This window comes from Salmo salar, chromosome ssa16, assembly GCF_905237065.1.
Source record: "Salmo salar chromosome ssa16, Ssal_v3.1, whole genome shotgun sequence".
Classification (NCBI taxonomy): domain Eukaryota; kingdom Metazoa; phylum Chordata; class Actinopteri; order Salmoniformes; family Salmonidae; genus Salmo; species Salmo salar.
Window position 1 is genome coordinate 51,151,185 of NC_059457.1, and position 14,322 is coordinate 51,165,506.

At 47.0% G+C, this 14,322-nt stretch overlaps 1 protein-coding gene across 7 annotated transcripts in view; it reads right to left on the minus strand.

Annotated features, from left to right (window-relative positions):
* Positions 1 to 423: 423 nt before the first annotated feature.
* The window catches only part of LOC106574130 (arf-GAP with coiled-coil, ANK repeat and PH domain-containing protein 2), a 71,619-nt gene continuing 57,720 nt past the window's right edge, over positions 424 to 14,322 (minus strand). For all 7 annotated transcript variants that reach the window (XM_014149750.2, XM_014149749.2, XM_014149752.2 and 4 more), the window contains 5 exons: positions 13,872 to 14,107; positions 11,670 to 11,779; positions 9,995 to 10,105; positions 8,126 to 8,187; positions 424 to 2,617 (listed from right to left, as the gene is read on the minus strand). In XM_014149750.2, the coding sequence (XP_014005225.1) occupies positions 2,511 to 2,617; positions 8,126 to 8,187; positions 9,995 to 10,105; positions 11,670 to 11,779; positions 13,872 to 14,107 (626 nt within the window). In that variant the 3' untranslated portion in view covers positions 424 to 2,510. The remainder of the gene's footprint in view (positions 2,618 to 8,125; positions 8,188 to 9,994; positions 10,106 to 11,669; positions 11,780 to 13,871; positions 14,108 to 14,322) is intronic.

Consider the following 14,322-nt stretch of genomic DNA (forward strand, 5'->3'; position numbering starts at 1 on the left):
GAGGTAAGCACTCTGCATGGTAGAGGGGACAACATTTCTCAGAAGGATCAGATAACATCTATGCGTCAGGGATAAAATGAGGACAGGATATGAAATATGGAAGCCAATTTTGTGTATAAGAGTAAAGCCCTTATAAGGATACTTCAAGATTTTGGGAGTGAAGCCCTTTATCTACTTTCCCAGAGTCAGATGAACTCTGTGTGCAGTTTAAAGTTGCTAACTAGGGTTAGCGCAATGACGGTGTCTATGGTAACTGCTTGCATACTAGTAGACACAATAGACTAACAGTTATTGGGCTAACGCTAGTTAGAGGTAGTTTCTGGAGTCAATTCTAACTTCCTTCATTCTGGATGCAGACAAAATGGTATCATTGCCAAAATAGTGAAGTATCCCTTTAATTAAAGTAATTAAACAGACAATCAGAACGGAAAATTGCTTTATAAAATCAATACAACAAACAGTTCAACATTCAGCAAGAAATTCAGTCCATGATTTGCAATAAATGTAATATAGTCCTTAATTATATCGATATGCATATCTGAGTGGTATAGGGAGACAATTTTATCTTGTAATTGTCTTTTTTATATTATCAGCATTTACAAGCGCTTATTTAATGATTCAAGTACCACTAGTTTAGATTTAACTTATGCATATTCAAAAGCTGTACAAGATCTGTATCCCATGTTGGATTTAAGAAATGCCCAGTTTATATCTGGTGCTAACAAAAAACTTAAAAAACACTGATCAGTTCTTCCTGACCACCTACGGAAGTAGTTGGGACAAATTGATTGGTTGGATGAAAACTCAGTGGGCAGAGTTTACAAGTTAGAGTCCAATAAAAATCAAGAAAGGAAAATCCCTAGTTACACATTTCATTTACATGTGATCTGAGCCAATCACTACTGTATCCGTCAATTACTAGATTGGTCCTACCGGGCCACCGTCTCTAAAATAATCATATTTATTTAACGTTATAGACCAATATTGATGCCTTTAGACAATGGTGCCCCACGTCAATGATTTGAGGGTGGATTTAAATGGTTTGACAATCCAGATCTGTTTACACAGACCTCCTCCAGAAGTGGTAAAGAGGATTTGATCACAATCAGTTGCTTTAATCATCTACACCCATCTAAAAATGTGGGCACAATCTGAATGTGGACAAGATCAGGACAAAAGGCAAATGATAGCACCAGGTATAACCAGGGCTTAAGAGCTCCTCATATTGTAATTGCAATGCAGTGCCGCAGTAGTATGTATCCAGGAAGGTGGTACATGCTTGTTAGTGTGTCTAATACACTGCTATACTAATAAACAAGGTATATTTTATAGAAGTTGTTTTTTGCCATCCAATGAACAGGATGCTATAATACTGTTTAAAATAAAATAGTGAGATGTGTCAGAAAAAGTGGATACTACAATGTGGGGACCTAAATTCAAACATTCATGTACATGCAATCTTTTCTCTTTTTAACAGTCATTGTTTCCGGTCTAAAACAAAATTGAATATGAAATTATACTTTAAAACATAAGGCTCGTCTTCCTCACACACACAATAACAAACAAAGAACTGGCCTTGGTGACAAACATGGAAAATCAGATCTTAAAAACCACACAAAACAAAAGTATTGCCTCATCAATAAAATAAACAGCAAAATACCCACAATCAACATCTATGAGCCACATTAAGGGCTTTTCAACAGGAACAGAAGAGTGACAAACCTACACTTCAGCAACATGTGCACTTTACACCAGCTGACACTAAAGTTCCACCGTACAAAACAGTGTTGACGAGGAAGGTGGGACTTTGTGCAAATAATTAAGGTGGCAGAATATGTCAACTACCTGGGGGAGCCAATTAACATGAACTTTCATTTTTAACATAAGGAGTTGCATTTGCATTTTAATATACAGTACATCAATGCTGTGAAAACACTACTACAGCCAAAATCACAAAAGGTGCTGTTTATTTATCAACAAAACACCACATTGAAATGGGACGATTTTAACAAATTGATAGCACAAATAAAATGCGCATTCTTTTATATATTAAAAAAGGATCTACATGTAAAAAGCCTACTAAACTTCAAAAGACACGATGAGTGGTCTATTTGGTTTATATGAATTCAGAATAGACAATTATGACTCGACTTGATTTTGTTATTGGTTATGTTTTCAACCAAACTGTCACATTATGTAAAAAGCATAATACTGTACCATTCAGGTTCAAATGTGAACTGTTTTACAAACTGGGCACCAGTCCAGAGTCTCATAAAACATTGTTTAAGTTCACAATCCTGAGCCATCCAGCCTCAATGAAATGTATACATTTTTAACTTTAAAAATGTACATTTTTAGACCCATTTAAAACCAATTAAAGGTGATATACGGCAGACACCTTCACCGTTGAGGTTCAGGTGAAACAGACCCTCCAATACTCGTGCTGAGTACAGCACTGAGCAGGAAGAAGGCCAGACGGTTTCCCCAGACTTCCAGGTTGTCTCCCTCCCTCATGGCCTCTGCTGCGAGTCATACTGCTGGTAACGGTTCAGCTTCTCCGGATCGTTTGAAGCCATCTGGGAAAAATCCTGGAAAATGTCTTGGTAGGTTTCATCTCCTGCAAGGACAAAGTAAACCATTACAGTGTGAGTACGACTCGGTAATACCAGGAGTAATACTATCAGTGACTTACAAGCATAAAACTGGTCGGTATTGTAGAATAAAACTGGTCGGTATTGTAGAATAAAACTGGTCGGTATTGTAGAGTAAAACTGGTCGGTATTGTAGAATAAAACTGGTCGGTATTGTAGAGTAAAACTGGTCGGTATTGTAGAATAAAACTGGTCGGTATTGTAGAATAAAAATGGTCGGTATTGTAGAATAAAACTAGTCGGTATTGTAGAATAAAACTGGTCGGTATTGTAGAATAAAACTAGTCGGTATTGTAGAATAAAACTGGTCGGTATTGTAGAATAAAACTGGTCGGTATTGTAGAATAAAACTAGTCGGTATTGTAGAATAAAACTAGTCGGTATTGTAGAATAAAACTGGTTGGTATTGTATAACAAAATGCAAGCTTACAAAAGGAAGATTTACGAGAGCTCAGACTTCTGTCACAGACACACACAATACAGGTAAGATAGGATGTTTATTTAATGCCAAAGGTTTGAAGAGGGAATGAAAGAAATAGAAATGTGGCCATACCTTAAAGCGTCACTGTTGGGCAGTAGAGAGAAACAGCATTATGCAGAGGAAGATGTAACAATGAAAGAAGAAGCAGCCCAATGTTTGAAGAGTGTGCAGGCCTAAAACAGTACTAAGGCAAGGAGCCCTCTCTTTGCAGTGAATTGTGATGTGGGAAAAAAAGGAAGCCCACAAGATAAGTTTTGTTACCAACTGTATTGTATTTAAAGTGCAGGATTTATGTACAAAAATACAGCTGTGTTGGACTCAGCACCCCAAAGAAACGAGAGAACAGAAAAAAGGCACAAACTCCGGGGAGAGAGAAAGAGAAACAGTACAGAACAAAGTGATAGACAGAGAGAGAGACAAGCAATGAGAGAATAAGAGTGCAACAAGTATCTGAGCAGAGAGCTTGACAAGAAAGCATCGTCCTACACTTCCATTGGATCCCTTCCCTACAACACATTCATACACTTCAGGTTTGTACACTAACAAGATGTAAAACATTGTCTTTGTAGAAAACACTACTGTATCCCCAACTGCTACAACTGTCTGCTGTTGACTTCAAGGTAATAACAGGCAAATATCGCTCACATTGGATTTAAGTCATGACAGAAAACGGTACATGAACAGTCGTATTAAATCAACTATTCTTCTCGTTACAGGTCCAAGAATCTATGGGTCATTGACTGAATCTACACTGAGTATACAAAATCATGTTCTTTCCATGACACTTTGACCAGGTGGAAGCTATGATCCCTTATTGATGTCACTTGTTAAATCCACTTCAATCAGAGTAGATGAAGAGGAGGAGACAGGTTAAAGAAGGATTTTTATGCCTTGAGACTATTGAGACATGGATTGTGTTTGTGTGCCATTCAGAGGGTGAATGGGCAAGATAAAAGATTGAAGTGCCTTTGAACAGGATATGGTAGTAGGTGCCAGGAACACCGGTTTGTGTCAAGAACTGCAATGCTGCTGGGTTTTTCACGCTAAACAGTTTCCGTGTGTATCAAGGATGGTCCACCACCAAAGGACATCCAGCCAACTTGACACAACTGTGGGAAGCATTGGAGTCAACATGGGCCAGCATCCCTGTGGAACGCTTTCGACACCTTGTAGAGTCCATTCCCTGACGAATGGAGGCTGTTCTGAGGGGGAAAGGGGTGCAACTCAATATTAGTAAGGTGGAAGGTGTTCCAAAAGTTTGGAATACTCAATGACCAAACACTTTTGAGGTGGAGGAACTATAACCTGTAGAACTACATGAAGTCCAAAGAGCAGCATGCTGGGTCACCTCCCTGTCAAACTCAACATTTATATTCCACTCACTTAGAGTGAATTGGTGGATTTCTAAATGGAGCACTCCCTCCAGTGGCCACACAAGGTAATTGGACCAGTTGTTTCCTCACGCTGTCAGACCCGCTACAAACTAGTTGTTTCCTCACCCTGTCAGACCCGCTACAAACTAGTTGTTTCCTCACCCTGTCAGACCCGCTACAAACTAGTTGTTTCCTCACCCTGTCAGACCCACTACAAACTAGTTGTTTCCTCACCCTGTCAGACCCGCTACAAACTAGTTGTTTCCTCACCCTGTCAGACCCACTACAAACTAGTTGTTTCCTCACCCTGTCAGACCCGCTACAAACTAGTTGTTTCCTCACGCTGTCAGACCCGCTACAAACTACCGTAATTTCCGGACTATTAAGCGCACCTGAATATAAGCCGCACCCACTGAATTTAAAAAATATATATTATTTTGAACGTAAATAAGCCGCAGGTGCCTACCGGTACATTGAAACAAATTAACTTTACACAGGCTTTAACGAAACACGGCTTGTAACAAAAATAAATAGGCTTTAACGAAACACGGCTTGTAACAAAAAATAAAAAATTAGCAGTAAGCTTTAGTTGTCTTTTTGCACTGAGTCAATTCCTCACGCTGCTGTTTCCAACGTCTTATCATCGACTCATTAAGACCAAGCTCCCGTGCAGCAGCTCTATTTCCTTTTCCAACAGCCAGATCAATCGCCTTCAACTTGAAAGCTGCATCATATGCATTTCTCCGTGTCTTTGCCATGATGAGGGTGACAAAATGACTACCGTAATCAGAATGATGGGAAGTTTGAGAGCGCTCGATTTAATTTAAACAGTAAACAAAAAAGATGTTTGACCTTATCCCGTTCGGTCATTTTATTGGTCTAATGAAAGCTTCATGCCGCCAAAAAACTGAGCACGTCACAGAATGTGTTTTTTTGGAGAAAAAAATTGAAAGTGGGAAAAATCCATATATTAGCCGCGAGGTTCAAAGCTGGGAAAAAAGTTGCAGCTTATAGTCCGGAATTTTACGGTAGTTGTTTCCTCACCCTGTCAGACCCGCTACAAACTAGTTGTTTCCTCACCCTGTCAGACCCGCTACAAACTAGTTGTTTCCTCACCCTGTCAGACCCGCTACAAACTAGTTGTTTCCTCACCCTGTCAGACCCGCTACAAACTAGTTGTTTCCTCACCCTGTCAGACCCGCTACAAACTAGTTGTTTCCTCACCCTGTCAGACCCGCTACAAACTAGTTGTTTCCTCACCCTGTCAGACCCGCTACAAACTAGTTGTTTCCTCACCCTGTCAGACCCGCTACAAACTAGTTGTTTCCTCACCCTGTCAGACCCGCTACAAACTAGTTGTTTCCTCACGCTGTCAGACCCGCTACAAACTAGTTGTTTCCTCACACTGTCAGACCCGCTACAAACTAGTTGTTTCCTCACCCTGTCAGACCCGCTACAAACTAGTTGTTTCCTCACCCTGTCAGACCCGCTACAAACTAGTTGTTTCCTCACCCTGTCAGACCCGCTACAAACTAGTTGTTTCCTCACCCTGTCAGACCCGCTACAAACTAGTTGTTTCCTCACCCTGTCAGACCCGCTACAAACTAGTTGTTTCCTCACCCTGTCAGACCCGCTACAAACTAGTTGTTTCCTCACCCTGTCAGACCCGCTACAAACTAGTTGTTTCCTCACGCTGTCAGACCCGCTACAAACTAGTTGTTTCCTCACACTGTCAGACCCGCTACAAACTAGTTGTTTCCTCACCCTGTCAGACCCGCTACAAACTAGTTGTTTCCTCACCCTGTCAGACCCGCTACAAACTAGTTGTAGCGGGTCTACTGATACTCAGTAAGCACTAGTAGGGGGCATATTGGCTTGTACGGACTTCACTTTGGATACATCAGTAACTATGAGGCTGAAAGTGCTTTTTGTGCCCATTTAAAAATTACCCATCAGGCTCAGGTGCATTGCCAGGGGGCAAAGACTACGTGATGGGGAAGATGAAAGGATGACATCTAAAGAGGGGAACATTTCATTCATTCTTTACCAACAATATTGGAGTGAGCTTCACACTGTCCTATATTCAAATGTTTTGTGAACATCTCTTTTTTTATCCAATAAGTTGAAGTTAATTATATAACTATTATGCGGTAAAATGCTGTACATGGGTAAATGTGAATACTTTTCTAGACTATTGCCCTTCCTTTTTGGTACACTCTACCACCTTGATATCTCTTGTCTAAACTTAAATTCACACCCTTACCAGTGTCAGCTAACATTAAAGGGATACTTCTAATGCTAGCAGATAGCGCAATGACTGGAAGTCTATGGTTAACGCTAGTTAGCATTGGCTTGCAAAACTACCTACAACTTCCTTCATACTGGACACAGAGAGATAAAAATGGTATCCACAAGTTCCTCGGACTCTGGGGAAGTAGATAAAGAGACTCTGCTAAAATCCCAAAGTATCCCTTTAAGGACTGTATAATTAATGTCAAAAGAACAGGATTGCCAGAGGGGGGGTATTGTTCTATACCATAGCCAGGTAGACCAACAATCAATGAAATCATAGTCTTAAAACAGGTGTAGAAAATACAACACAATACAACAACAAAAAACACACAAAAACAAGGATGCAAGCACATTTGACTTACAGTACTCACCCTTGTTCATAATGTGTTGTCTATCTGACATTCGACTTACAGTACTCACCCTTGTTCATAATGTGTTGTCTTTCTGACATTACTGCTTCCGAGAATCTCTCAACTTTACTTCCTATTTTGCTTATACTGTATATGATATAGAAATGTATGTATATTTATGTACAATACATCATTTACAATGACATCTTATTATCATTATCATTATATGGTTCCAATTGTTATAAAAAAAAAAAAGTTCTCCCACAAAAGTAAAATGCTTCTTTAAAATGTGCCAAAATGTATACTTCATCATTGTAACAAACAGTTCAAACAAGTGAACAAGAAAAAGGGGGAGGTTAAGACTGTGGGAACGATACATGTAACACACTGAGATATTGCATAAGCATACCAGGAATGTGCATAAATATTCCCTCCGGTAAATCACTCATAACCACACCTGGTGCATGGCAACACACTGCTAGCCACTCAACAGCCGGATGGTCAAAACTGTCATTCAAAAGTCAGGATTACTGCCTGCGAGTCAACACCGACGTAGCATTGCTGTTCGATAGTAATGACACCCTCTGTTGCACGTGCTCTTCGACATCACAACTAATAAAGACGTGGCGGTTTGAAAATTGGGACGCAACAGACTAATTAAAAAAAAAAAGGACTGTTTATGTCACAGCTGTTCAGTAGTCAAAACAATGGCTCTAGAGCTAATGGTTTTGACCCCGGTTGGAAGTAAAAAGTCGAGCACCTTTGTCTAAAACACAAGATGCAGCTTCGCTCACCACCTGGCTGGTATTGAACACAGGACATCACAGGGTCAAATGTCTGCTTAATAAAAGTATGTTGCTTCTCTTGTCTTTGTATTTGGGCTCTATGATCTCTAAGGCTCAGCCAGCTGTAGGCAAATGAACTCCTGCATACACTTCCTGTATTGCATCTCTGTGGGGCTGCTGGTGGAATATTGACCTGACTGCATGTAGGGCCCCTCCGCCTCCCGCATCTCCTCGTTCATCTTGGCCAATCGCAGTCTGGGGAAAGGAGAGCGAGGGGAGTCATTCAGTTTGTCATCTTTATCCAACCCACTTTTAGACTTATAGAAGCAATCCATATGAATTGAGACAGTGTAAAGTCAAATAAAATGTTGCATCAGTACTCCAATTTCAATTTGAGATTAAGTGACAAATATAAGGCAAATTGTTTTTCCATAAAAAATAAATACACTATATTTATATAATATTTATGTATACTGAACAAAAATATAAACCAACATGTAACAATTTAAAAGACTTTTCTGAGTTAGAGTTTATATAAAGGAAATTAGTAAATTGAAATACATTTATTTGGCTCTAATCTATGGATTTCACATGACTGGGAATAAAGACATCCATCTGTTGGTCACAGATATCTTTAAAAAAATGTAGGGGTGTGGATCAGAAAACCAGTCCGTATCTGGTGTGGCCAACATTTGCCTCATGCAGCGCGACATATCTCCTTCACACAGAGTTGATCAGGCTGTTGATTGTGGCCTGTGTAATGTTGTCCCACTCCTCTACAATGGGTGTGCAAAGTTTCTGGATATTGGCAGGAACTGGAAAATGCTGTCATACACATCAATCCAGAGCATCCCAAACATGTTCAATGGGTGACATGTCTGGTGAGTATGCAGGCCATGGAAGAACAGATCATTGTGACATGGGGCCGTGCATTATCATCAAATCAAATGATTATTGTTATTGGTCGCATACACATATTTAGCAGATGTTATGGCGAGTGTAGCGCCATGCTTGTGTTCCTAACTCCAACAGTGCAGTGGTATCTAACAATTCACAACAATACATGCAGAAACATGAAGTGATGGTGTTGGATGAATGGCACAATAATGGGCCTCAGGATCTCGCCGCAGTGTCTCTATGCATTCAAATTTCCATTGATAAAATGCAATTATGTTAGTTGTCCGTAGCTCATGATTGCCACATACCGCCACCATGGGGCACTCTGTTCACAACGTTGACATCAGCAAACCACTCACCCACACGACACCATACACGTGGTATGCGGTTGTGAGGCTGGTTGGACGTACTGACAAATTCTCGAAAACAACGTTGGAGGCGGCTTATGGTTGAAAAATGAACATTAAATTCTCTGGCAACAGCTCTGGTGGACATTCCCGCAGTCAGCATGCTAATTGCACGCTCCCTCAAAACTTGAGACATCTGTAGCATTGTGTTGTGAGACAAAAAAGCACATTTTAGAGTGGCCTTTTATTGTGCGCAGCACAAGGTGCACCTGTGTAATGATCATGCTGTTTTAATCAGCTTCTTGATATGCCACACCTGTCAGGTGGATGGGTTACCTTGTCAAAGATGTCTTCTGTGCCCATATGAATAACCCCTATGAGGTAACTGGAAAGATGAGATAGATGTTCTTCTATGTTTTAGTTTTATTATTTCACTGCCATACTGAGTTCGGTCTTGTCCAGCCATCTTGTCTCAAGAGGACCACAATGGAAATAAGTCCCAGACTTTATTGTGTGTTATCCTCCATGATTTTATTCATGTGCATGTATGGCTTTTTCAAGTTTTATGTGTGCTTGTTTTTTTTAAATGGTGGAATTAATAAACCAAACAAGGAGAAATGCTCACTAACAGGGATGTAAACAAATTTGTGCACAAAAAGTGAGAAATAAGCTTCTTGTGCGTATGGAACATTTCTGGGATCTTTTATTTTAGCTCATGAAACATGGGACCAACACTTTACATGTTGCGTTTATATTTTTGTTCAGTATATATATATATATATATTTTTTTTTTAAAGGCCAAAAGGCTTGGCACTCACAATGTGACGATGTCGGCATTGGCAGCGTCCACTGCCATGGATAGGGGCGTTTTCGCTTCAATGTCTGCCGCGTTCTGATTGGCTCCTCTTTTCAGGAACAAACACACTTGACTGGATTGGAGAATAAAATTTTAAAAAAGGGAGAAAAAAATCAAACCCCAACATGAACCAAGATCATAGACCGAGTTCCCCTTTGTCACCACTAATTAACAACCTCAACCCACTAATTAACAACCTCAACCCACTAATTAACAACCTCAACCCACTAATTAACAACCTCAACCCACTAATTAACAACCTCAACCCACTAATTAACAACCTCAACCCACTAATTAAGCTCAAACACTACCCTCGTCTATTACGATCAAATATAAAATACAAAAAGGCTTAGCCGAGGCTTGCCATAAAGGCTTTAATCTAAACCAGAACACATGAACAAAAGGAAAAGTCTGCCGTGTATTACTACGCCAGGTGAGATCTAGAAATAACAGACCTCCAATGCTGTAGGGCGGCGGGTAACCTAGTGGTTAGAGTGGCAGGTAACCTAGTGGTTAGAGGGGCAGGTAACCTAGTGGTTAGAGGGGCAGGTAGCCTAGTGGTTAGAGGGGCAGGTAGCCTAGTGGTTAGAGGGGCAGGTAGCCTAGTGGTTAGAGGGGCAGGTAGCCTAGTGGTTAGAGGGGCAGGTAGCCTAGTGGTTAGAGGGGCAGGTAGCCTAGTGGTTAGGGTGGCAGGTAGCCTAGTGGTTAGAGTGGCAGGTAGCCTAGTGGTTAGAGTGGCAGGTAACCTAGTGGTTAGAGGGGCAGGTAACCTAGTGGTTAGAGGGGCAGGTAACCTAGTGGTTAGAGGGGCAGGTAACCTAGTGGTTAGAGGGGCAGGTAACCTAGTGGTTAGAGGGGCAGGTAACCTAGTGGTTAGAGGGGCAGGTAACCTAGTGGTTAGAGCGGCAGGTAACCTAGTGGTTAGAGCGGCAGGTAACCTAGTGGTTAGAGCGGCAGGTAACCTAGTGGTTAGAGCGGCAGGTAACCTAGTGGTTAGAGCGGCAGGTAACCTAGTGGTTAGAGCGGCAGGTAGCCTAGTGGTTAGAGCGGCAGGTAGCCTAGTGGTTAGAGGGGCAGGTAGCCTAGTGGTTAGAGCGGCAGGTAGCCTAGTGGTTAGAGCGGCAGGTAGCCTAGTGGTTAGAGCGGCAGGTAGCCTAGTGGTTAGAGCGGCAGGTAGCCTAGTGGTTAGAGCGGCAGGTAGCCTAGTGGTTAGAGCGGCAGGTAACCTAGTGGTTAGAGTGGCAGGTAACCTAGTGGTTAGAGTGGCAGGAAGCCTAGTGGTTAGAGCGGCAGGTAGCCTAGTTGTTAGAGTGGCAGGTAACATAGTGGTTAGAGCGTTGGGCCAGTAACTGAAAGGTTGCTGGATTGAATCCCTGAGCTGACAAGGTCAAAATCTGTCGTTCTGCCCCTGAACAAGGCAATTAACCCACTGGTCCCCATGACCTTCTCATATTTAACCTTTATTTAACTAGGAAAGTCAGTTAAAGTCCAACGCTGACCACTAGGCTACCTGCCGTCCCTCTTAACTGACTTGCCTAGTTAAATAAAGGTTAAATATGAGAAGGTCATGGGGTCTTTAATGTTCTGCTAAAAGACAGATCGGAGGTTGTGGTAGGTGGTAAGGGGTGGGAACGGACCCGGTGTGTCCCAGGATGGTGGCGTGGTGGAGGGGTCCTCGACCCAGGGCGTCCTGCTGGTTCACGTTTCCTGCGTTCTGGAGCAGGAACTCACAGGTCACCAACGAGCCCTAGAAGAACAGAAAAGTACCAGTCCATTTATCGCGCATGAGCACACATACAGGGCCAGACTCCCCGCGCCAGTCCGCAACGCGCCTGTCCACAACGCGCCTGTCCACAGCGCAACGCTCCCCGCGCCTGTCCACAGCGCAACGCTCCCCGCGCCTGTCCTCCCCGCAACGCTCCCCGCGCCTGTCCTCCCCGCGCCTGTCCTCCCCGCGCAACGCTCCCCGCGCCTGTGCTCCCCGCGCAACGCTCCCCGCGCCTGTCCTCCCCGCGCAACGCTCCCCGCGCCTGTCCGCAACGTGCCTGTCCGCAACGTGCCTGTCCGCAACGCTCCCCGCGCCTGTCCGCAACGCTCCCCGCGCCTGTCCGCAACGCTCCCCGCGCCTGTCCGCAACGCGCCTGTCCGCGCCTGTCCGCAACACGCCTGTCCGCGCCTGTCCGCAACGCGCCTGTCCACAACGCTCCCCATGCCTGTCCTCCCCGCAACGCTCCCCGCGCCTGTCCTCCCCGCGCAACGCTCCCCGCGCCTGTCCTCCCCGCGCCTGTCCTCCCCGCGCAACGCCTCCCCGCGCCTGTCCGCAACGCGCCTGTCCGCAACGCTCCCCGCGCCTGTCCGCAACGCGCCTGTCCGCAACGCTCCCCGCGCCTGTCCGCAACGCGCCTGTCCGCAACGCTCCCGCGCCTGTCCGCAACGCGCCTGTCCGCAACGCGCCTGTCCACAACGCTCCCCATGCCTGTCCTCCCCGCAACGCTCCCCGCACCTGTCCTCCCCGCGCAACGCTCCCGCGCCTGTCCTCCCCGCGCCTGTCCGCAACGCGCCTGTCCTCCCCACGCAACGCTCCCCGCGCCTGTCCGCAACGCGCCTGTCCGCAACGCTCCCCGCGCCTGTCCGCAACGCGCCTGTCCGCAACGCTCCCCGCGCCTGTCCGCAACACGCCTGTCCGCAACACGCCTGTCCGCGCCTGTCCACAACGCTCCCCGCGCCTGTCCTCCCCGCGCAACGCTCCCCGCGCCTGTCCTCCCCGCGCCTGACCGCGCCTGTCCGCAACGCTCCCCGCGCCTGACCGCGCCTGTCCGCAACGCTCCCCGCGCCTGACCGCGCCTGTCCGCAACGCTCCCCGCGCCTGACCGCGCCTGTCCGCAACGCTCCTGTCCGCAACGCTCCCCGCGCCTGTCCGCAACGCTCCCCGCCCGCAACGCTCCCCGCCCGCAACGCTCCCCGCCCGCCCCGCGCAACGCTCCCCGCGCCTGTCCGCCCCGCGCAACGCTCCCCGCGCCTGTCCTCCCCGCGCAACGCTCCCCGCGCCTGACCGCATCGCTCCCAGCGCCTTTCCGCAACGCGCCTGTCCGCGCCTGTCCGCAACGCGCCTGTCCGCGCCTGTCCGCAACGCTCCCGTCCGCGCCTGTCCGCAACGCGCCTGTCCGCGCCTGTCCGCAACGCGCCTGTCCGCGCCTGTCCGCAACGCGCCTGTCCGCAACGCTCCCGTCCGCGCCTGTCCGCAACGCGCTCGTCCGCAACGCGCCCGTCCGCAACGCTCCCGCGCCTGTCCGCAACGCGCTCGCGCCTGTCCGCAACGCGCTCGCGCCTGTCCGCAACGCTCCCCGCGCCTGTCCGCAACGCTCCCGCGCCTGTCCGCAACGCTCCCCGCAACGCTCCCGCGCCTGTCCGCGCCTGTCCGCAACGCTCCCCGCGCCTGTCCGCAACGCTCCCCGCGCCTGTCCGCCTGTCACGCCGCTCCCCGCGCCTGTCCGCGCGCCCCGCCTGTCCGCAACGCTCCCGCGCCTGTCCGCAACGCTCCCGCGCCTGTCCGCAACGCTCCCGCGCCTGTCCGCAACGCTCCCCGCGCCTGTCCGCAACGCTCCCCGCGCCTGTCCGCAACGCTCCCCGCGCCTGTCCGCAACGCTCCCCGCGCCTGTCCGCAACGCTCCCCGCGCCTGTCCGCAACGCTCCCCGCGCCTGTCCGCAACGCTCCCCGCGCCTGTCCGCAACGCTCCCCGCGCCTGTCCGCGCCTGACCGCAACGCTCCCCGCGCCTGACCGCAACGCTCCCCGCGCCTGACCGCAACGCGCCCGTCCGCAACACTCAAGTATCCTCACCCCCTGCACAGCCATGATGAGCGGGGTCCTCTTGTCGTCGTCGGTGTTGACCCAGTTGATCTCCGCTCCGTGTGCCAGGGCCTCGGCCATGTTGGGCAGGCTGCGGGCACACGAGGCCCAGTACAGCTGCAGACCCGGGGAGTACTCCTTGGGCTCCGAGAACACCACCAGCTCCTTACAGGGCGATGGAGGGGGCAGGGTGGCAGGCATGGCCATTGGGGGCGCCTCGGCAGCTTCTGAGTGGAGGGGTGGAGAGAGAGAGGGAGTTAAGAGGTTATCAGGAGCGTCGAGGTGTAAACTGTTGTTTTTCATGGTAATCCGGGTGGATATTTAAATATAGGAATGTAAGTAAGGAGTTCTAGTTTCAGTGTGCGCTCGTGTGTGGGGTCATTTCAGTGTGCGCTCGTGTGTGGGGTCATTTCAGTGTGCGCTCGTGTGTGGGGTCATTGAA